Here is a 25,716-nt window from a genome sequence, read left to right as displayed (position 1 = left end):
GGGGTGATCTAGGAAATGGCAGAAACCTAAATCTGGATGGACGGACGAGAATCCGAACCGTGGTCCTCCTGAATGTGAGTTCACTGTGATGAGAGCTGCGCCACTTTACTCGGTACCAATTGTCGAGCCGTATACAGAACGATTTCCGAGCGAATCGCAAACAACACCAAAAGAATTTGAGCAGCTGATTTCCCTTCAAGATAATGACTGCCATACTTTGTGTCCTTACCAATATGTCAATGAAAAACATCGTAATTGGCCGACAGTACATGATCTTGACTGACGGAAGGTACCCTCTAGTGGAGGAAGTATTAATTACTATCATTATAAAATTCTACATTAATATTACGCTCCGCAAGCCACTTGGAGTTTCATGGCGGGAGGTACTTCTGGTACCACTAACTGAACCCCCCCCCCCTCCATCTTCCACTCGCAAATAGCACGTGGGAAGAACGATCGTCAGTAAGCCTCCATATTAGCGCGAGATTTATGTAGGAGAAGATAATATGTCTTCCGACTCTTCCCGGAAACAGTTCTCTCAAAATTTCAGCAGTAAACCTCTACGTGATGCATAACGCCTCTCTTGTGGCATCTGCCACTGGAGTTTGATGACCACCTCTTTAACGCTCTCACTTCGAATGAACAATCCCATAACGAAGACTTCCGCTCTTCGTTGGACCTTCTCTATCTCTTCTATTAGTCTGCTGGTGAAGATCTCATATTGATTAACAGTACTCAAGAAGGTATATTCCCATAAGATTCTTCCTATGGATCTCAGTCTGTCATCTTCTTTTTCTGCTACTTATTTTATGTGGGCATTCCGCTTAACAACCTTTTGGATAGTTACTCCTAGGTATTCTACAGCGGAAACTGTTTCCAGCAGTTTGTCATCGTTAACGTAGTTGCACAGTAGTGGATTCTTTTCCTATGTATGTGCAATGTGATATATGTTACATTAGCTACAAGCCACAGAATGCTGCTGACGGATTTATGCGACGAGGCCACTTAGAACGAGGAGGCCATGGAGGAACGCATTCGTCGTGCTTACTTCAAGGGTTAAGCTCTACAGCGGTGTAAGCTGTTTACTGCTGAATATAAAGGTCAGGATATCAGTACTCCACGTAAGTCAAAAGTACTTCAATGTTATGATGACTGTAGACAGTACTGTTAATTTATCTCTTTCCCCCAGCTCTCATCCTAAACCAACTCATCCATAGCCTACATCCTCTTCTCTAGCTGGAGTCAAATCCAGTTCTGGCACCAAATATCCGAGCCACTAATCATCAAATCCGGTTTCCTACTGCGCCACTACTTCTATATTAGACCTTCCGTGAACCTTCATGCCTTGTCCTCCCTCCCCGCAGGAGTTTCAACCCTCACATTGCTGATTCTTAGCCGCTAACTGCGATTCCACAGGATGCCATAGCCATTCTCGTCATTTCGCCTCCGTCATGATCATTTTTACGCATCCATCACCGGTATCATTTTTACACCATAGCATGATCCACAGTATCATCATTTATATTTTAAATGTAGCATAAAATATGTAGAGGCTAAAATAGATAAATATTGTCAGTCTCATTGTGTTTTTCCTTATAAATGACTTATCGTTACCTTTTTTAGCTACATGTGTAAAATATTATCCACCAATGCATTAAAAATTGTTTATTGTCCCCTTTTCTTATATATTTTAAAACATCTTTTCAATTTGTGTAACCTTTGGCTGAAAAGCGATTTTACCTACTCCCAGCCGGCCCATTTATAGGGACTTGAAGTAACAATGAAGAAAAAATTATCTCCTTCGTCAAGAGCGTACTGACGTCGGGGAAGGTGGCATTAATTGGCCAGAGCGGAAAAATGGCGATTGCATGATTCTTGTGCTGGACAGTGTTTCTTTCTGCGGAGAAGTAGTGAAACCATTTCGGATATGTGCCATTCCGCTATTTTTTTCTGTCGTCTGATGTAAAGTAATTCATTTATATGTTTGTTACCTCACTCATACGCTGTGTAGTACATTTTTACAACATCAATGTTTATATAACATCTTGTTTTCTTTCATTTCATGGTTTCATTTGTGTACCACTAATGCCGAATGTCTTCCGGTCGCAAAAAGAGACCATGAACTAGGCGACTACATTATTGCTCTGTTTACCCAATGGAAAGTATTACTTACAATTGCCACACGTAGAACTACAGATTGATTTCTAAATCATTTAAATCATTTATATACAAAGTCATCATTACCCATTCCTTCTCCACCTGACTACTTTGAATTAATAAATTAAGTATATTTAAAACCATCTCCGTTCTGCTACGTTTCGCGTAGCACAGAAAACCGACTGAAAAAGTTCTGCCGAAGTGGCTTGGTATTGTTTTAGATAGTAGGTTATCAACTCGCCTTGAAAATATGATAAATCACAACAGGCGCGAGATCCCCTTACTAAGGAAAATGCGGTTGTGGCAGAAAATATGTCTTTTTCTACAGCTGTAAACGAAATTTTGGAAATATGAGGTAAGTTCCTATGCGACTAAACCGCTGAGTTTTAACTTACGCTAAGGACAACATACACACCCATGCCTGAGGGATGACTCGAACCTCCGACGGGGCGGGGGGGTGGGGGGGGGGGGGGGGGGGAGCCGCGCGATGCATGGAAACTGGCCTTGGACCGCGTGGCTACTGAAACTGGCTTCTCCCAGGTTCCCTTTCTCAAACGGTTCAGTGGAGTATTCTCTATGTCTTGTTACATTTCTGCACACTCTTACGCAAACACCATATACATGTATATACATAAACTCATGTGATCGCTCTAAGCTTGTGGTTATAGCTTGATTCCCGTGCCTACCAATTTTAATTGTATATTACAGCACTGAAGATGGTCACTAAGTGACTGAAAATCGATTTTGCTGACAATAAAACAACAAAATCCGGCCAATGCTGATTTTCCTTCCAATTCTATGATAGAAGCTTGACACAAATTTTGAATCAGTGTATAAGGACCAGTCAAATGAAAACGTGACATACAGGAGCAAAGTAAGAAAACGTACGTTAATTCAAAAGTAATAGCCATAATTGTTAATACAGTTATCTCCGTTTGAGACAAGACAATCAATGTCTACATGGAAAAATGTTTCCGGTTGTCTACGGAACGATGATTCTACACAGGCATGCAGCTCTTCATCTGACGTAAATCGACAGCCAAGAATGTCTTTCTTCATGGCTCCAAAAATATGAAAATCACATGACGAGAAGTGAGGACTGCATGAAGCGTATGTAATAGGTTCCTAGCTAAATTCCTGCAGCAAATTCGAAACGATCTGCCAACAAACTTTCCGCCTACGTTCTTTCATGGTTGTTTCCACCACGCTGCAGAAGTTTCTCTGGGAAGCCATTACATATCCTCCCTACCTCTCCCCAAGCGATTTCCATAAGTTTGGATCCGTGAAGACAGATATTCGTGGCGGTCTTGCTACTTAGTATGAAGAGGTGCACACCTGGAACAGACATGGTTCCGTACGCAACCGCAAACATTTTCCAAAGAAGTCGTTGACAGTCTTGCCTCATAGGGGGATAAATGCATTAACACTCATAACAATTCCTTTTCAATCAACGAACAGTTTACTTGCTTTTTTCTGTTGGTTTCCGTTTTGTTAACTGCGTCTTACACTTTAAGGTTCCGTACCAAATATTTTTAAGTGAAAAGAAAGGCTTACAAGTGACCACTTCTCCCTACTTAAGAGCACAGTCTGGTCACTGTCTCGTATACATTATTAGTATAGAAATGATGCAGTATTTTGTTTCGTTCTATCAACTGCTAACTTTTGTAGGACATTCACTGTAAATCCATAAAATCACTTTTCCATTTCAAAAGGATAATTTAGGATTTCCTGTTCTTGGTCTCCATTGACTACAACACCTGCTGCATCTCTGTTTCTTCCTGGAACTTAATTTTTCAGCGCATTGCATGGAACATTAAATTCGTTTACAGTAAACTTGTCTACCGCTTTGTCTACCATTACTGTCTTCCAGCTTATTTATAACTAACATTCCTAGAAGTTTACTGTGCTCTTTATGCCGGCCGGAATGGCCGTGCGGTTCTAGGCGTTACATTCTGGAATCGAGCGGCCACTACGGTCGCAGGTTCGAATCCTGCCTCGGGCATGGATGTGTGTGATATCCTTAGGTTAGTTAGGTTTAATTAGTTCTAAGTTCTAGGCGACTGATGGCCTCAGAAGTTAAGTCGCATAGTGCCCAGAGCCATTTTTTTGTGCTCTTCATTTACATGTACAATCTCTATTTCCTGCAAGAAAACAAGTAGAGCGAGCCTGATTACCAGGAAGCCACGATGTAGGTTTTGTTTACTTTACTTATCCATAAGTCGGATCTATTATATCGTGTTTACTTTATCCTATGACGGAAGGGCTATGAATCAACGACATCCCCATTCATTACTCACTGAGGTTCACTGACGTACAGTACAGTACTATGGAACAGTGCCCGTACAGTGTTTTCAGGTCGCTGGACTGGAAGAGGATGTCCTATTCTATGGCCTGCGAAGTCACCTGACCTGAATCCACTTGACTATTCCCTATGCGGATATCTACAATCATACGCGTATGAAACCCCTGTGGATACGGAGATGGAATTAGCTACCAGAATTGCAGCTGCCTGTGATGTGATTCGAAACACACCATGTACATTTATCACTATGCTTCAGAATCTTGTTCACCATTGTCATGCTTGCACTAAGGTCCATGGCAGTTAGTTTCAGCATATTTTGTAAGATACAGTACAAATGATACGTTCATTGTGTCACTGATGGTATTTGCAGTTAAGTAATGTAAATAAAAAAGTACGCAGTGATGTGATCTTATTCCTATTGTCTCCCTAATTTGGCTTCTCCGACCCCACAATCCCTGCCACATATTGGCATCCTCTACCCCCCCCCCCCTTAAATTTTAAGACGCTCTTAACGCAAACAACCTGTTGTTGTTGTTTTGTTCTTGTGGTCTTCTTCAGCCCTGAGACTGGTTTGATGCTGATCTCCATGCTACTCTATCCCGTGCAAGCTGCTTCATCTCCCAGTACCTACTGCAACCTACATCCTTCTCAATCTGATTAGTGTATTCAACTCTTGGTCTCCCTTTACGATTTTTACCCTCCACGCTGTCCTCCAATACTAAATTTGTGATCCTTTGATGCCCCAGAACATGCCCTACCAACCGATCCATTCTTCTAGTCAAGTTGTGCCACAAATTCCTCTTCTCCCCAATCCAATTCAATACCTCCTCATTAGTTGTGTGATCTACCCATCTAATCTTCAGCATTCTTCTGTAGCACCACATTTCGAAAGCTTCTATTCGCTTCTTGTCCGAACTATTTATCATCCATGTTTCACTTCCATACATGGCTACACTCCATACAAATACTCTCAGAAACCACTTCCTGACACTTAAATCTATGCTCAATGTTAACAAATTTCTATTCTTCCGAAACGCTTTCCTTGTCATTGGCAGCCTACATTTTATATCCTCTCTACTTCAACCATTATCAGTTATTTTGCTCCCCAAATAGCAAAACTCCTTTACTACTTTAAGTGTCTCGTTCCCTAATCTAATTCCCTCAGCAACATCCGAGTTAATTCGACTACATTCCATTATCCTCGTTTTGCTTTTGTTGATGTTCATCTTATATCCTCCTTTCAAGACACTTTCTATCCCGTTCAACTGCTCATCCAGATCCTATGCTGTCTGTGACAGAATTACAATGTCATCGGCGAATCTTAAAGTTTTTATTTCTTCTCCATGAATTTTAATACCTACTCTGAATTTTTATTTTGTTTCTTTATTGTTTGCTCAATATACAGATTGAATAACGTCGGAGAGAGGCTACCATCCTCTCTCACTCCCTTCCCAACCACTGCTTCCCTTCCATGCCCCTCGACTCGTATAACTGCCATATGGGTTCTGCACAAATTGGAAATGGCCTTTCGCTCCCTGTATTTTTCCACTGCTACCTTTAGAATTTGAAAGAGAGTATTCCAGCCAACATTTTCAAAAGCTTTCTCTAAGTCTACAAATGCTAGAAATGTATGTTTGCCTTATCTTAATCTAGCTTGTAAGATAAGTCGTAGGGTCAGTATTGCCTCACGTATTCCAATATTTCTACGGAATCCCAACTGATCTTCCCCGAGGTCGGCTTCTACCAGTTATTCCACTGGTCTGTAAAGAATTCGCGTTATTATGTGGCAGCCGTGACTTATTAAACTGACAGCTCGGTAATTTTCGCATCTGTCAACACCTGCTTTCTTTGGGATTGGAATTATTACATTCTTCTTGAAGTCTCAGGGTATTTCGCCTGTCTCATACATTTTGCTCACCAGATGGTAGAGTTTTGTCAGGACTGGCTCTCCCAAGGCCGTCAGTAGCTCTAATGGAATGTTGTCTACTCCCAGGGCCTTGCTTCGACTCAGGTCTTTCAGTGCTGTATCAAATTCTTCACGCAGTCTCGTATCTCCCATTTCATCTTCATCTACATCCTCTTCCATTTCCATAATATTGCCCTCAAGTAACTCGCCCTTGTATAGACCCTCTATATACTACTTCCACCTTTCTGCTTTCCCCTCTTTGCTTAGAACTGGGTTTCCATCTGAGCTCTTGATATTCATACAAGTGGCTCTCTTTTGTCATAGGTTCTCTTTAATTTTCCTGTAGGCAGTATCTATCTTACCCCTAGTGAGATAAGCCTCAGCATCGTTACATTTGTCCTCTAGACATCCCTGCTTAGCAGTTTTGTACTTCCTGTCGATCTCATTTTTGAGACTTTTGTATTGCTTTTTGCCTGTTTCATTTAATGCATTTTTATATTTTCTCCTTTCATCAATTAAATTCAATATTTCTTCTGTCACCAATTTCTACTAGCCCTCGTCTTTTTACCTACTTGATCCTCTGCTGCCTTCACTACTTCATCCCTCAAAGCTACCCATTCTTCTTCTTCTACTGTATTTCTTTCCCCCATTCTTGTCAATTGTTCCCTTATTCTCTCCCTGAAACACCCTATATGTTGCCCTACTTATTTGTCCAAACGTAGTTTGCCTTGGGAATTTCACACAAAATGAAGGCGATGACGCAGAGAGGTCGCCCACCTGTACTTTGGCAGTTGCGGGATGGGCCGCCCGTCGCGCGTCCAGCTGATGACGGGCCGCGGCCGGCCCTGCGCGCGGCAGGGCAGCTCCAGGGTTCCGCCCGTGGCCGCCTCCATGTCGTAAGGCGCCACCAGCAGCCGCGGCGCCTCGCCGGAGCCGGAAGCGGCTGCGGGGCCCGCCAGCTGCGGGGGCGTCGAGGGCGCCGGCGCCGACAGGTAGGTGTAGGGCGTCACCGTGAGCCGCGCAGCCGACTCCGAGCTGCCCGCCTCGTTCTGTGCGCGGCACACGTACACGCCCGAGTCGCTCTCCTTGGCGTGCTCCACGCGCAGCACCTCACCTGTGGGCGGTACACGTTCTCCTCAGTTACAGCCCAGCCCACCCCACCCACTGCCCACAGCCCGCGGAAGATATCACTTTCAATCATCCGCACTCTAACGTGTTACCCATGCCTACGATTTTAATGTTGATATGAAAATCTTCTACAAAATAAAAACATAAATGTTCGTTGTCCAAAATCTTGTATTATCTAAAATAACGGATTCCATCTTGAATGTTACATGGAGCTCCAGTAGGTGTATAAAAAACAGGCGCGTACTTGTATGCAATGTTGTGTCAAAATTTCAAATGAAACAGTGAATAACTTTCATAGATTTAAGAAGTTGGACAAACGAACTTGAGACTTCTATGAGCAACGTATCCCGTTACACTGACTCACCAGCTTATGTTTAGAATACCACTACAGAATCTGAATTTGCAGTAATAGGAGAGAGGGGGGAGTAGGTGATGAACAGAGGAGTGTGAGTAAATGGACATAGGAGCCCCCCCGGTTGGCCGTGCGGTCTAAAGCACGGCTTTCCGGGCGGCAAGGAGCGCCTGGTCCCCTGCACGAATTCGCCCTGCGGACTTGTGTCGAGGTCCCGTGAGCCGGCCAATCTGTGGATGCTTTTTAGGCGGTTTTCCATCTGCCACGGCGAATGCGGGCTGGTTCCCCTTATTCCGACTCAGTTACAGTATGTCGGCGATTGCTGCGCAAACAAGTTCTCCACGTACGCGTACACCACCATTACTCTACCACGAAAACATAGGGGTTACACTAGTCTGGTGTGATACGTTCGCTGCGGGGGTCCACCGGGGGCCGAACCGCACAATAACCCTGGGTCCGGTGTGGGGTGGCGGAGGGGTGAAGTGGACTGCGGTAGTCGTCGTGGGGTTGTGGACCACTGCGGCTGCGGCGGGGACGGAGCCTCTCCATCGTTTCTAGGCCCCCGGTTAACATACAATACATAAGTACAAATGGACATAGGAAGCGGAAAGGAAGAGATGGAAGGGAGAAGGGGTTAGGAGGAGATGGAGGGGTAGAGGAAAAGATTGACATTGAAAGAGGTAAGAAGAGGAAGTAGGCGCTAGCCAGAGCGACGACGAAGGAGGAGGTGATAGACAAAGAGAGGCGGAAGAGGAGATGGATACAAGCAGGGGGGAGAAGGAAATTAGGACGTATATGCAATTACCATACACACAGTAGTAGAAACGTGTCCTTTCTCTTTTCCATTTAATCAGACGGCGCCACAGAAAAGCGTGACCGGGAACACCTAGTCTTATAACATATAAGTACGTAGGTAATACAGAAAGGGGGATAATTGTTACCAAAAATCGGGGAAAGTACGCCAGCGATCTACTTCAGTTTTTTTACAAGTTACCCCAATAAATCTTTGGATGGACGTGGGCTCTATCTTCTTAATATACGAGGGTTTAATGAAAAATAATGCCTCCACCAACCTTAATTGGGTTTGGAAGTGGGAATATTTTAGTAAATAAAACGCTGAAGTATTCCTTAGAGTGTGATCTTTAGTTACTAGTATTCATTTTTCCACATAATCACCATCCTATTGGATACATTTCTGGCATACGATGAACACGTTTTCTGTAGCCGTCACGGAAGAAGTCGACACTCTGTTTCCGCAACCACAGTCTCACAGTTCTCCCAACGTCTTCATCAGAATCATAATGATGTACCCGCAGGTCGTCTTTCATTATCGGAAATGTGGACTGCATGGAGGATGCAGTACGGTGGTGAGATTCAGTCTCTGAAGTTCTGCTGTAGTGGCACATGAAGTATATGCTTTGGTATTGTCATGCTGCAGTAAAACATTTCCGTTTTCCTTTCTGATTCTTGATAGCCGTCGTTTCAGAGTTCGCAGCGTTGTGATATAACACTGCATTTATTGTTCTTCCACGACCAAGAAAATCAACATGGATAACACCAACTGCATCCCAGAACACAGTGTGCACGATTTTTCCAGCTGAGGGCTGCTTCTTGAATTTCTTTTTCTGGGGCGAGTCTTTGTGTCGATATTCCATGGACTGACGTTTCATCTCCTGTCACAATTGAATGGAGAAAGGCGTCATCTTCATTCTCGTAACGCGAGAGCAGTTCCTACAAAATTTCTAGTCTGTGCGCTTTCGTTTATGGAATTGGCATCCGGGGTACCCATCGTGCACAGATCTTCCGATGGACAAGAAAAGCAATAATGTGACCCACACGCTCTTCTGAAATGCCGATTGTGCTTGCAATTTCTCTCTGAGTGATACGACGATCATACTGAATCAATCTGTGAACATTTTGCTTGTGATACTCGGTGGTTGCTGTGCTTGCTGTCACAGGACGTCGAACTCTTTGTCACGCAGGTCAGATGTTCCCGCCTCAACACCTTTAAACTTACTCGCCCAACGAGGCACAGCACTCACATCAACACAATCACCATAAACGGCTTTCATTCTCTGATGAATCTCCTTTGGGGTGACACCTTCTGCTGTCAAGTATTCACTTACTGCACGTTGCTTAAATAGCATTGACCGACCGTCTGCGCATGGTTCCATACTTTACCCAGTAACAACACAGCCGTTCAATACTAAGGCTTCCCGACATCTGGAGCTATAGAGAAGAGGCTAGGGAACAAGCCAGTACCTGCCGCATACCAGTGTTGCCAACTGTTGAAGAGTTACGAAGGTGGAGGCATTATTTTTCAGTCAACTCTCGTATATAACATATAAAATTCGGTATGGAAAAAGTAGGTATGAAGGATCTCGAAAAATTCTTGATCAATTTAACTCCAATTTTTAAAGGAAACTCTATTTAATATTTATATGGACACAGACAATATACTTTTTCAATCAACAATGTACAGGTTTTCTGTTGAAACTGAATAGGGGGAATAAAATACTATGCTTTGCCCTGCTGTGAATACGTGCGGTTCTGTCTTCTTTTGCAAATCACTTATAACGACGATAGTGCGGTATTTAAATCATTAGAAAAATTGTTTCTCCCATAAATTAAATATATTTTTAAACAAAAGCTATATAAACAAAAATGTCCTGATTTCTTTTGTTTCTCGCAGACGTTTTCACAGAAAACAGAAAAGTGGCGCTAACCACTTACCAGTTTATGATCAGAACACTAATACGGATTTTGAATTTGCAATAACAGTAAACAAGACTCAAGATCAGAGAGAGGGGAAGGAGTACATGGAAAGAGGAGGGATGACGATATGGACATAGAGGGGTAGAAGAAGGAGAAGAAATGAGGACATATATCCAAATTCCCATACGTACTTTGCAATAGCAAAGCATTTCCGGATTTGCTACTATCCTATAAAAATAGTGCTAACATTTGTTGATTTTAAAGAGGTTTGTAATTCAACAGAGAAGCAATATCTTCGTTGATCCATTATGGATCGTGAGACGACGGCTGGCACGAACTTCTTGATGCAATAATTTACGAACAGCCGTATGTATTGTAGAAATTTATTTTATTTTATGAACTTCTATGTGCTACCAATTTCGGCGTTATATTGATGCCATCTTCAGGCCCCTGTACAATGAGTAGAAGAAATGTACTATCATAAAAAATATAGAACATACATTGATAACTGACAGGTATCATGTTAACTATCTAAGTGGCTCAAAAAACATATTGTATATAACTAAAATTATGTGTAACATTAGGGTACATATGCCTCTGCCTGTGTCATGCTGTCGTTAACAGTTTTCACTGTTTTACTTGAATATAGCATGATATGTGAACATATGTATACGCTAATATTCATAAAACCATACCACACAGTTGTAATAGGCCACGTAACACATCAAATGTACTGCATACAGTCGTATGTCCAGTGGAACAGTGGAAGAATTTTTTTTTCCTTTTCTGTAATAATTAAATACTATAGATAACAATAAAATAAAATACAAGAAAATGTGACAACCACGTCAGAATACATAAGTTACATATGTGTGATCTAGGTCGTATTGTGTGTGGTACGACAAACAGCTGCCGCAGTATTTACGATAAAAAGCATAAAAGAGTGTGCCTTAAAACCCAATTGCATTCACGAAGTAAACCAATGCAGTCGTACTATAAAATCATCAAACACCTGGTCATCGTTGGCACTTCATTAGGACCCTTATGTAGGACAACCTCACATTGTGCTGAGTGGAATAATGCAACGCCAGTAGCTGCCTCATATAGTCATGGTTACAAAGAAGATTCTCAGTCTCTGTACATCAAAATGTCTATCTCCCTACATCTAAGTCCTATACAATTATGCAGAATTATACCAAGTGGAATAGACTGAATAAAAAGGAAAGAAGAAAAACAGAAATATGGGAGGCCACCTATATGTCTGAACATAAATCTGAAAATGAAATGTATACCATCCCTAAGGCTAAGGGTATCACCTATAACTATGTCAAATCATTCTCAGGTTGCATTAAGGCTGGGTGTAGTAGCGTATGAGATGATTATCCGGATTTTAAGTACAACATCCAGTGTCATCATATTCTGTCTAATGACCTTAATGAGTCTGAAACTATCTGCATGGGTCAAAATGTCATGGTACCTAAGAACTGCTCAAAATATTTGACTAGCTAAAATCAAACAATAACGGACATATACCCATTAGCTAAGTGTCAGGGAATGCAATGTTGCATCAAGTATACAATTGGTTAAGTGGCAACTCAAGAGTGCAACGATAGGTGAACGGTACAGTAATCCTAAAGGGTTAGAAAATGATGTTGGAGACATTTGCAAGTTATGGCAGAGGACAACTTCCATGAGAGGAGAAAAAATGTAGTATTGACCATAAGCGACTTATATTGGAAAATACCAAAATAGCATCTAAGTGCAGTACACAAAATTCCAAAGTATTATATTACAATCCCCATGATTATCAGAACTCAAGTATTATAAGTATCTCATTTGAAGACGTATGGTAACATTGACCTAACAATAACTATGAGAATATAAGTAATTTTGCTGGTACATCACTGATGACCTGGACCAAAGTACCACACATAATACGACCTAGACCACACATATGTAACTTATATATTCTGACATGGTTGTCACATTTTCTTGTATTTTAATTTATTTTATTGTTATCTATATTAGTTAATTCTTATTGAAAAAAATTCTCCCGCTGTTCCACTGGTGCATCAGGTAAGAAAAGCTGAAGAGAAAGCAGACCACAAAGGCTACAAAGTCTAAACGTGCCGCAAGGCAGACAATCAAATGACAACGATTATGTTTCGTTACCCAGAGACTCACTCCTCAGAACCTTGAAGCCGTCTGCATTAGATACGGAAACTCCTCAAATAACAACACAGAACTATTACAAATACAGTATCAAAAGTTAAATTTATTGGAAATGCTACCAATCCCTTCGAAATTCACCAGGAGTCAGACAAAGAGACAGTCCCTCAGCACTACTACTCAACTGTGTGCTGGAAACAATAATAAGAGAATGCAAAACAGAGCAAGACAAACGAAAAGACAATAGCTCAACAAAGCGTGGTAAATCGAAAGAAGTAACAAATTGCTTAGCCCTTTCAGACGATCTCGCAATCATAGATGGAATACGGAATCCAGAGGATATCTGGGTGAAAACATAAACAGAAAAATGAAAAATTAAATGAGAAGTATATACATGAAAATGAGAAAGCTGTACAGTAAAAAATATGTTTCTAAAGATGTAAAATTAATGCATTATAACACAGCTGTAAAGCCATAAGTCCTCTACGGATCAGAAACACTATTTCTATCCGGATGCAAAATGGCATTAGAACTTTTGGAAAAGATAGGAAGAAGAAGTGTTGATACGCAACTGCATTGAATCGGTTTTACTCTTCCGTGAACGGGAGTGGTCAGTGCTTTTCTCTGATCACGTGACTGTCAGTGGAGCGCCATTTATTCTTTGCCCAGATTAATCGTAAGTGAATCAAACCATTGTCCATTTCAGGAGCTCAGCGAACCCTGTTGTGTATGGGACGCTGGTGCTGACGTATGGCGTATCGTCGAAAATACACTCCTGGAAATTGAAATAAGAACACCGTGAATTCATTGTCCCAGGAAGGGGAAACTTTATTGACACATTCCTGGGGTCAGATACATCACATGATCACACTGACAGAACCACAGGCACATAGACACAGGCAACAGAGCATGCACAATGTCGGCACTAGTACAGTGTATATCCGTCTTTCGCAGCAATGCAGGCTGCTATTCTCCCATGGAGACGATCGTAGAGATGCTGGATGTAGTCCTGTGGAACGGCTTGCCATGCCATTTCCACCTGGCGCCTCAGTTGGACCAGCGTTCGTGCTGGACGTGCAGACCGCGTGAGACGACGCTTCATCCAGTCCCAAACATGCTCCATGGGGGACAGATCCGGAGATCTTGCTGGCCAGGGTAGTTGACTTACACCTTCTAGAGCACATTGGGTGGCACGGGATACATGCGGACGTGCATTGTCCTGTTGGAACAGCAAGTTCCCTTGCCGGTCTAGGAATGGTAGAACGATGGGTTCGATGACGGTTTGGATGTACCGTGCACTATTCAGTGTCCCCTCGACGATCATCAGTGGTGTACGGCCAGTGTAGGAGATCGCTCCCCACGCCATGATGCCGGGTGTTGGCCCTGTGTGCCTCGGTCGTATGCAGTCCTGATTGTGGCGCTCACCTGCACGGCGCCAAACACGCATACGACCATCATTGGCACCAAGGCAGAAGCGACTCTCATCGCTGAAGACGGCACGTCTCCATTCGTCCCTCCATACACGCCTGTCGCGACACCACTGGAGGCGGGCTGCACGATGTTGGGGCGTGAGCGGAAGACGGCCTAACGGTGTGCGGGACCGTAGCCCAGCTTCATGGAGACGGTTGCGAATGGTCCTCGTCGATACCCCAGGAGCAACAGTGTCCCTAATTTGCTGGGAAGTGGCGGTGCGGTCCCCTACGGCACTGCGTAGGATCCTACGGTCTTGGCGTGCATCCGTGCGTCGCTGCGGTCCGGTCCCAGGTCGACGGGCACGTGCACCTTCCGCCGACCACTGGCGACAACATCGATGTACTGTGGAGACCTCACGCCCCACGTGTTGAGCAATTCGGCGGTACGTCCACCCGGCCTCCCGCATGCCCACTATACGCCCTCGCTCAAAGTCCGTCAACTGCACATACGGTTCACGTCCACGCTGTCGCGGCATGCTACCAGTGTTAAAGACTGCGATGGAGCTCCGTATGCCACGGCAAACTGGCTGACACTGACGGCGGCGGCGCACAAATGCTGCGCAGCTAGCGCCACTCGACGGCCAACACCGCGGTTCCTGGTGTGTCCGCTGTGCCGTGCGTGTGATCATTGCTTGTACAGCCCTCTCGCAGTGTCCGGAGCAAGTATGGTGGGTCTGACACACCGGTGTCAATGTGTTCTTTTTTCCATTTCCAGTAGTGTATGTTCGATTTTCTCGACATTATCAATACTGGGATTTTTTGATCTCTCGATAGCATCATCCTGATGACTAATGTTGGATGTCTTGTAATGCTGGATAGTAAGATTGAATGGCGGCGTGAGAGAAAATGAACTGTACACAGCCGTTGCTGGAAGTAAACATCGTGATCAGCTTTATACACTATGTGATCAAAAGTATGCGGACACACCCGAAAACATTACGTTTTTCATATCAGCTGCTCTGTGCTGTCATCTACTGCCAGGTACTCCATATCAGCGATCTCATTAGTCATTAGACATCGTGAGAGAGCGGAATGGGGCGCTCCGCGGAACTCGCGGACTTCGAACGTTGTTAGGTGATTGGGTGTCATTTGCGTCATACGTCTGTACGCGGGATTTCCACAATCCTAATGATCCCTAGGTCCACTGTTCGGATGTGATAGTGAACTGGAAACGTGAAGGGACACGTACAGCACAAAAGAGTACAGGCCGACCTCGTCTGATGAGTGACAGAGACTGCCGACAATTGAAGCGGGTCGTAATGTGTAATAGGCAGACATCTATCCAGACCATCACACAGGAATTCCCAACTGCATCAGGATCCACTGTAAGCATTACGATAGTTAGGCGAGAGGTGAGAAAACTTGGATTTCATGGTAGAACGGCTGCTCATAAGCCAGACCTCACACTGGTAAGTGCCAAACGACGCCTCGCTTGGTGAAAGGAGCGTAAACATTGGGCGATTGAACAGTGGAAAAACGCTATGTGACGAACCACGATACACAATGTGGCGATCCGATGGCAGGGTGTGGGTATGGCGAATTCCCGGTGAACATCGTCTGGCAGCATGTGTAGTGCTAAGAGTAAAATTCTGAGGCGGTGGTGTTATGGTGTGGTCATGTTTTTCATGGAGAGTGCTTGCACTCCTTGTTGTTTTGTGTGGCACTATCACGGCTCAGGCCTACAGCACCTTCTTGCTTCCCACTGTTGAAGAGCAATTCAGGAATTGCGATTGCAGCTTTCAGCTCGATCGAGCAGCTCTTCATAATGCACGGCCTGTGGCGGAATGGTTACACGACATCCCTGTAATGGACTGGCCTGCACAGAGTCCTGACCTGAATCATAGAGAGCATGTTCGGGATGTTTTGGAACGCAGACTTCGTGCCACCGACCGACATCGATACCTCTCCTCAGTGCAGCACTCCGTGAAGAATGGGCTGAACTTATACCTGAGAGAGTGGATGATGTCATCGAAGCTGTGGGTGGGCCAACACCATATTAAATTGTACCATTACCAATGGAGGGCGCCACGAACTTTTAAGTCGTTTTCGGCCAGGTGTTCGGATACTTCTGATCACATAGTGTGGAGTAGAAAATCCTTTTCTAACATTTTTTTGGTTCTCTGCGCCCATTAATTCACTTGACCGATTTTGTTATGAATTCCTCCTCCTAGGATAAATTTGTTTTTAAAATATCCTTTCCTGGAGAATCTAGGATATTCTGGAAAGTTATGTACGTTTCTCCACAGTAAACGGTTACAGGGTACGAACAAGGTTTTAAATTCCGTTCATTGCCCTCAAATACCTACCACTTCAATCTACTTTGCAACAACACCAGGTATAACATCCGATGATTGAAAATAAATATGAATTCTTAAATAAATTCTTCACGGTAAATTGAGTTCATGGTTCAGAGTAGTTTCAGGGGTAAGACAAGGCTGCAACCTGTCTCCACTGTTGTTCATATTATTTATGGGTCATATGTTGAAAACAATAGACTGGCTGGGTGAGATTAAGATATGTGAACACAAAATAAGCAGTCTTTCATATGCCGATGACTTAGTTGTGATGGCAGATTCGATTGAAAGTTTGCAAAGTAATATTTCAGAGCTAGATGAGAAATGTAAGGACTATGGTATGAAGATTAGCATCTCCAAAACGAAAGTAATGTCAGTGGGAAAGAAATATAAACGGATTGAGTGCCAAATAGGAGGAACAAAGTTAGAACAGGTGGACGGTTTCAAGTACTTAGGATGCATATTCTCACAGGATGGCAACATAGTGAAAGAACTGGAAGCGAGGTGTAGCAAAGCTAATGCAGTGAGCGCTCAGCTACGATCTACTCTCTTCTGCAAGAAGGAAGTCAGTACCAAGACTAAGTTATCTGTGCACCGTTCAATCTTTCGACCAACTTTGTTGTATGGGAGCGAAAGCTGGGTGGATTCAGGTTACCTTATCAACAAGGTTGAGGTTACGGATATGAAAGTAGCTAGGATGATTGCAGGTACTTGTAGATGGGAACAATGGCAGGAGGGTGTCCACAATGAGGAAATCAAAGAAAAACTGTGAATGAACTCTATAGATGTAGCAGTCAGGGCGAACAGGCTTAGATGGTGGGGTCATGTTACATGCATGGGAGAAGCAAGGTTACCCAAGAGACTCATGAATTCAGCAGTAGAGGGTAGGAGGAGTCGGGGGAGACCGAGGAGAAGGTACCTGGATTCGGTTAAGAATGATTTTGAAGTAATAGGTTTAACATCAGAAGAGGCACCAATGTTAGCACTGAATAGGGGATCATGGAGGAACTGTATAAGGGGGGCTATGCTCCAGACTGAACGCTGAAAGGCATAATCAGTCTTAAATGATGATGATGATGATGATGAAATAATTTTTATGGTGAATTCAAAGCCGTTCTTAGTTTTATTTTGTCACATACAGTAGTTTCATAAAAAATCGAAGCAGCCCCATACTCTGGGGTTGGGTTGTTTGGGGAAGGAGACCAGACAGCGAGGTCATCGGTCTCATCCTTAAAATACGACATCTTATTCCGTGAAAAATCGAGTAAGGAACCAATAAATATTTTGCAAACAGCAGGCTTGCCCAGCCTGTATAGCTGTCTCCATGACTGTGATGTCTGTGTGAATTCTCCATCACTCAGCGTTCAACAGTTGTGGGCAGTACCGCGGGCAGCTTGACAGCTGAATGATTCTTCATACAAGCAGACGTTCATAAGGCTTTAGAATTTGAGAAAGCAAGCGAAGCGCCAGAGCGCAGCACAGTGCGTACGTACCTCCGCTAAAGATAGAGATCCTGTTGCCCGGGCTGATGCCGCGGCCGTCGCGGTACCACGTGTAGACGGGCGAGCCGTCGGCCACGCAGCGGAACTCCGCGTGCGCGCCGCTCTTGATGGTCAGGTTGTCCGGCCGCGTGGTGAACGACGGCGCAACTGCATGCCACAACAAGTTTCGCGTTAGTTACGCACTCGCTGGCGTGTCTGCTTGATCGTACTTAAATATTACCAAAGGCCCTCACACACACACACCAATCAACCGGCCGACCGACAAATTGGGCGTGTATAGGCGTTTTGGCCAACCGACCGACCAACTCGTGTCTAGATCGGGTGTGACCACCCGGCATCCACCTCCCCCCCCCCCCCCTGCCTCCAACCACATCAATCACCCGACAGCTGCCACTACTTACCCACGAAATAGTGCCGTGTGTAGTGCTGCCGCCCCAACTTTCCGACTAATGTTCGTCGGTTGTCTGTGTGCGCGATAAACAAAATACTCCAAATAATACACGAAGTGCATACTTACCTACTTCATTCCCACGGGGACTAGGTGACGATGTAATTGCTGAGTATGTAAGGTGTACAAGAAAGTGGTCGGTCGGTAGGTCAGTTGGTGTGTATGTAAGACCCAACGGCTAGAGTGGTTGCGCAATTCCAGTTGCACGTTGCTTATCTATCCACTTCTAGGGAAAGCAAAAATTTATTTGCAGTTACTTCATCTAATTACTAACCCACTTCAAAAGTTTAAAATACCGTCATAATCTACTCATTTAGAAGTGTAATCTTACGTTAAAGCTCTAAAGCAATAATTATTAAAGTTAGAAACTGTGTATATGTCGTGAAGAAGGATAACTCAGCATGCGAATTACCCAGTTTATATTTATTTTGTATTTGAGAAAGAGAGCACGTAGCAACTTCCAACTAACTTTATACATGATTTCAAACATTTTCAACGACTTCTCTCCTTGAAACCACCGCAAAATAATGAACTACAAAAAATTATATCTCACTACATTTTGACTGTTCATGCAGTAAAACTACAGCATCAGGCAAGAGGTCTTAACTTATTACTTCCTTACCACCAACTCTATTCGCACAATTTTACGCACAGTCTCCGCATGTACCATTGATTATGAATTCAAAAATAATATATACGACCAATACACAGCCTGACAGAGTGAGGCAGCCAGAAGACATGGTCGCATGTCAGTGTAGCTTCGTAAATGTACACCCCTTCAATTGCAATGTAAATGATTAAATTTGCAATTAAATAAAACGGCTACCAGGACGCACTAGTGTTGTTCGTATATAATGTGGTTTTGATGTATGGTAGGGTATACGGTATGTTTCAGGAGTAATGGTCAATATTCACGTATATGATAGGAACGGTCATTCGAAGAAAAAATGTCTAGTAAATATGGTCTCTAAAATGTATACTCAAAGAGCTAAGAACACATCCTCAGTACTGTGAAACAAATCTCTTCTACCGCAGGCTCTTTGCGTTTCATATTTTTAGAAGAGGTAGCACTGATCAAAAAAAAAAAAGTGTCCGGTAAACACGGGCCCTAAGGCGCGCCGCCTCTTCTACTGATCATTCATTTTAGAGCCCTTGTTTAGTAGATACTTTCTTCTTCTGGACCATACCACATCATCCCAAAATACGGAAAGCAAAGAACTTGCATTAGAAGAGGTCTATTTCACAGTATCGAAGAAGAAGGTATGTATTTTACAACCGACACTCACCAGACTTCCTTGCCTCAAATGATAATTCCAGTCATATTCCTGAAGACTGACCATGCCTCCTGGGACACCCTGTAGAAGGCATGTAAACAGCATTAAATATAGAATGACAGCTGTGAAGACCACAGAGATACTGTGAACTCATGTGAGGTAGCGCTATCAGTGCCTGACAGAATTTGAAGGTAACCTCATTGTGGGTCTCCATTTAGCCAGAGGGTTGAGTAGTGCAATATTCAATTTATGGGGCATTCGGATGTGGCAGTGGCACTATGGTGTAGTGCATGGGAACATGAGAGCAAGCATCGTCAAGGTTCCGGTCGACCACATATAACCACAATAAGGCAGGAAGCACGTCGTAACCCCTTCATATCACTGCCTCCCATCCGAAAAGAAGTAATTGACTCCCTGAAACATGGTGTCTCATGCCGCAAGATTGCTCGGGAATTATAGTTCAAATCTTTTATCTTGGCGGTTCGCGCATGCCCGCCCAGATGCAGGAGATTGCTGCGTTGCCAGTTGTACGCGCCAAGAGAAGCAGCGCCATAGTATAGTTCGAAAACTTACGTTTAGGGGGGAGCGCGCAGTTTATGAAGTAAAGCCACCACGGCCGCATTAACCCTTTCGCTGCTACAGAGACGTGCTCCCCCCATTCCGCGATGTGCGCGATTTTGCCATCATCGCACTGCTCGCCTGTGCAGACACATGGTGTTTGGACTGCTTTGACACACTTTATCATTCGATTTCACAAAAACTATTTGGACCAAAAATTTGATTTTTACACGTCTTCATGACTGATACCTTCTCCCCATAAATGACTTAATTTTCTTTCGAAGTTCAACGCAGTTATTGTGCAGTATTAGCCGTAGTAAACTACTGCACGAAATTTTGAAGAGTTTGCAGAGGTAAAAGTCCATAGCGTATACTTTCGTATGGTCGATTTTAGTTTCCACTAGAAATTAAAAAAAATTACATTCAAACGAATAAAGTTACAGAAAATATTAAGCACCGAACGAGATTTGAACTCAGAACCTTTCGCTTTACAGCCATACACTTTAACCATTACGCTAATGCAACACGTCGTTCAATATATCTACCGGAGAACATTAAAATATCACGCAAAATACCGACACACACTGTTGGTATGACTATGAAATACTCACGTTTCGTCGAATTACAATAGGAAATAAACAATTACCGTTGTTCTTTATTGCGAACAAGCGGTTAGTGAGAATGATACAAACACCTTTCCTTGCTATCGCCTGAATTAGGAGGCTTATTGCTTCTTTGGTTTAATTAATTAATAGAATATGAAGCAATTGGTATAAAGATCGCTTTTTCCAAACTTTCTATAAAAGAAAGTCTGCTATCAAGACATTACTTTTGCTCAATTACTTTATTTATGACTCAATGTTTCTAAAACTGAAGACACTCGTCCGTGCTCTGCACTGAAGTCGAGCTCTGGCAACGTCGTTCTCTGTTCGTTGGCTGGCTGTGTTTTGTGACGTCAGATGCGCAGAACGAACCTAAACTCGGCCGCCGTCATAAATGACGCGCACTTTAACAGCAGCTGAACTAGAGAATTACCGCCGCATGCATTAGTACTGCAACACGAACGGCTGTATTTGGAGTGATGCCTTGGCCGGGAAGCATGGACTGATGCAAATGGCCGGCCACTGTGGCTGAGCGGTTCTTGGTGCTTCAGCCCGGAACCGCGCTGCTGCTACGGTCGCAGGTTCGAATCCTGCCTCAGGCATGTATGTGTGTGATGTCCTTAGGTTAGTTAGGTTTAAGTAGTTCTAAGTCTAGGGGATTGATGACCTCAGATGTTAAGTCCCATAGTGCTTAGAGCCATTTGAAGCATTTGATGATGAATGGCGCCGTATTGTGATCAGCGATGAATCGTTCTTCTGCACTTTCCCCGATGACTGTCGTCGGTGAGTATGGTGGCGGTCTGGGGAAAGTTCCCATTCTTTCAATGTTTTGGAGAGGCACATCGGTATTTCTCCTAGAGTCATGTGCGGGCAGAAATAGTGTGCGACGTTAGATCGCAGCTGATAATAACTGAGGATATATTGGCGGCACATCGGTATGTCACGAACATTCTGCGTCCTCATGTGTCACCTCTCATGTGACAATATCGTCCACACATGATCTGTGTCTCTGTCAAATGTCTGCGTGACGCTGACGCATTCCGGTGGCCAGAAATCTCCCCAAATACCTCTACCAGTGCGGACGAAAATTCCGTCCCAGTGCCAATATTCAGGATATCAAGGACCATATGCAGTAGTTGCGGGCAATCTTAGATGAGAGGGTACAATGGCTCTTTAATTCCCTTCCCAACCGAAACAGTTCATGCATCCAGGACAGAGCGGGTGCAACGGCACATTGATAACAGGGCCCAAACTGCCGAGTTCTGTATAGTCAATGAAATAACAGCACATGCCCTCTCAACCTGTAAAATATCACTTTGTTTCCTCTGTCGTTTCTGTTCAAATGGTTCAAATGGCTCTGAACACTATGGAACAACATCTGAGGTCATCAGTCCCCTAGAACTTAAAACTACTTAAACCTAACTAACCTAAGGACATCACACACGTCCATGCCAGAGGCAGGATTCGAACCTACGACCGTAGTGGTCGGGCGGTTCCAGACTGAAGCACCTAGAACCGCTTGGCCACTCCCGCCTGCTTCCTTTTCTGTGTATTTCAGGATTTTTGTCAGAAAATACATTTCAGGAAATAATATCACATACACATTAAGTTGCGTAAAAAACCAACATTTCTTAAAAGATGGTACTTTGTAAGTAGGCTGTTTATGTTTTCTTATTGGCAGCAGTGGCGGCTCACCTCCAACTGCGCAACGCTACGCGCTGTTCACGTCCAGCTGCCGCTGCCCAACACTACAATGGCAGACAACAATCCAAACTAGCCACAGACTGCACACAGCACAGCCAGTGATTTTCATATAGAGCGCTACGTAACGTTGCCAATAAGAAAACATAAACAGCCTACTTACATAAAGAAAACATAAACAGCCTACTTACAACTTAGATTTCTTAAGGAATAGGGGATGGGGGACCTAATGGTTACCACCAATTTATTAGGAGGAATTTTCGAAAAGTAAGGGTCGCTGCCGGGAATTTACATATTGCTAACTCAGAACCAAGTTGCAGCGCCATCTGTTGAATATTCACGAAGCCGAGGATGTTATTCTTCTGGTTCAGTTGTCGTTCGACTATGGGTGAAAGCAAACAAAATTGACTTCGTTAATCGTCGTTCTTCCCAGTTTCGGGCTGTAATTCGTTTACGTGTGCTGAGTGATTTACAAGTGTTCAAATTTATTATGAGCTGTAATTGATGGGCCTACAGTAACGAGTGAAGAAACGTTAGACAATGTTGTCTGTACTTCGAAAGACGCTGTAAAACAGCGAAGTGGTAGGCCCACTATCCAGACCGATGAAATGGAACAACAACGGGCCGTCATTACTTAACACTTCCGGGTTGAGATGCCGTGGTGCATACATAAATCTCTCCACTGACGTTTCGCCTTCGACTGCGGAAGGCATCCTCCGAGGACAAGCGGCGAACTACAACGATAGCGCGAGTGAGTGCTTTATACAGGGTGTTACAAAAAGGTACGGCCAAACTTTCAGGAAACATTCCTCACACACAAAGAAAGAAAATATGTTATGTGGACGTGTGTCCGGAAACGCTTACTTTCCATGTTAGAACTCATTTTATTACTTCTCTTCAAATCACATTAATCATGGAATGTAAACACACAGCAACAGAACGTATCAGCGTGACTTCAAACACTTTGTTACAGGAATTGTTCAAAATGTCCTCCGTTAGCGAGGATACATGAATCCACCCTCCGTCGCATGTAATCCCTGATGCGGTGATGCAGCCCTGGAGAATGGCGTATTGTATCACAGCCGTCCACAATACGAGCACGAAGAGTCTCTACATTTGGTACGGGGGTTGCGTAGACAAGAGCTTTCAAATGCCCCCGTAAATGAAAGTCAAGAGGGCTGAGGTCAGGAGAGCGTGGAGGCCATGGAATTGGTCCGCCTCTACCAATCCATCGGTCACCGAATCTGTTGTTGAGAAGCGTATGAACAACTCGACTGAAATGTGCAGAAGCTCCATCGTGCATGAAGCACATGTTGTGTCGTACTTGTGAAGGCACATGTTCTAGCAGCACAGGTAGAGTATCCCGTATGAAATCATGATAACGTGCTCCATTGAGCTTAGGTGGAAGAACGAAACTAAAATGAGCTCTGACATGGATATTAAGCGTTTCCGGACACATGTCCACATAACATCTTTTCTTTATTTGTGTGTGAGGAATGTTTCCTGAAAGTTTGGCCGTACCTTATTGTAACACCCTGTACATAAGCCATCCAAAGGGCGCCGTTGTCAATCACGTAACGTCGGCCGTGCTATAATCTCTGATACTGCCAACTTTGTCAATTGAAATTAATCGATTGTCATGCTGTCAGTGCAATATTGACATCCATATCTTATCCAGCTTAATGCCTTCATCTTTTCTCTTAAAATTATGCAGTGTTTGGCAATCTCAATAGCCTCTGTGTACATTCGCGCATAATAATGCGACGTCATTGCAATGACGGTTGTCTCACTAAACTTTATTTCATGATCACCTTCCTGAAATACATGATTCGCTATAGCCGATTAATCAATATGTCCGAGGCGGCAGTTCCTTTTATGTTCACTCAGACGGGTGTTAACGCTTCTTTTTGTAGTACCTATATAGATCTTTCCATAGCTGCGCGAAATTTTATAGACACCTGGTGTAGCTAGAAGATGTCGTTTATCTTTTGCGGATCTTAAAAATTCTTTTATTTTCGTGGTGGATCTGAAAACAGTTTCCACATCGTACTTTTATTTTTCCAATGCGATCAGTGACCTTACTGATAAATAGTAAGAACACTTTCCCCTTGGGTTGGTGTCGATCCTCGTCCGTGCCAGCCGGAGTGGCCGAGCTGTTCTAGGCGCTACAGTCTGGAACCACGTGACCGCTTCGGTCGCAGGTTCGAACCCTGCCTCGGGCATGGATGTGTGTGATGTCCTTAGGTAAGTTAGGTTTGAGTAGTTCTAAGTTCTAGGGGACTGATGACCTCTGAAGTTAAGTCCCATAGTGCTCAGAGCCATTTGAACCACTTGATCCTCGTCCGTCCCGGTTGTGTCTAGGGCGTAGTGCATGGAAAAAAAATGGTTGAAATGGCTCTGAGCACTATGGGACTTAACAGGTATGGTCATCAGTCCCATAGAACTTAGACCTACTTAAACCTAACTACCCTAAGGACATCATACGACACCCAGTCATCACGAGGCAGAGAAAATCCCTGACCCCGCCGGTAATCGAACCCGGGAACCCGGGCGCGGGAAGCGAGAACGCTACCACACGACCACGAGCTGCGGACCGGTAGTGCACGATCTATCTCTCTGTTGGAATACCCATTCTTCTTTACGGTCGCTCTAAGGTGTTCAGTCTCATTATCTAAGTGAGATGGTTCACATATTTTGTGCGCCCTATCTATTAATGTTTTAATCACCCCTCCTTTATGTCTTGGGTGGTGGTTAGAATCATTTTGCACATAACGATCAGTGTGTGTTTCTTTTCTGAATACCTTATGATCCAATGATCCGTCCTCTCATTTGATTACAGTCACATCTAAGAAGTTCAGGTGCCCATCGATTTCCTTTTCCATAGTGAATTGAATTCTTGGATTAATACTATTCATATGTAACAGGAAGGCATCCAGTTCCTCTTCTCCATGGGTCAATATAACAAATGTATCTTCTACATAAGGATACCATCTGGCTGGTCTTCTTCTAGCTGTTTGCAGCGCCTGTTGTTCAAAGTTCTCCATGAACAAGTTAGCCACAACTGGACTAAGAGGACTTCCCATAGCCACCCCGTCAATCTGTTCATAAAAAACATTATTATATTGAAAATAAGTTA

The 25,716-nt window shown here is 43.8% G+C and overlaps 1 protein-coding gene across 1 annotated transcript in view; it reads right to left on the bottom strand.

The window, feature by feature from the left end:
• LOC126189038 (peroxidasin) overlaps positions 1-25,716 on the bottom strand; it is a 245,209-nt gene that overhangs the window by 123,629 nt on the left and 95,864 nt on the right. Inside the window, exons 8-9 of the mRNA XM_049930888.1 lie at positions 17,989-18,144; positions 7,143-7,479 (exon numbers count right to left, since the gene is read on the bottom strand). Coding sequence (XP_049786845.1) covers positions 7,143-7,479; positions 17,989-18,144 — 493 coding nt within the window. The remainder of the gene's footprint in view (positions 1-7,142; positions 7,480-17,988; positions 18,145-25,716) is intronic.

This window comes from Schistocerca cancellata, chromosome 5 (assembly GCF_023864275.1).
Source record: "Schistocerca cancellata isolate TAMUIC-IGC-003103 chromosome 5, iqSchCanc2.1, whole genome shotgun sequence".
In the NCBI taxonomy this organism is placed as follows: Eukaryota; Metazoa; Arthropoda; class Insecta; order Orthoptera; family Acrididae; genus Schistocerca; species Schistocerca cancellata.
This window is presented reverse-complemented; position numbering and strand designations above follow the sequence as displayed.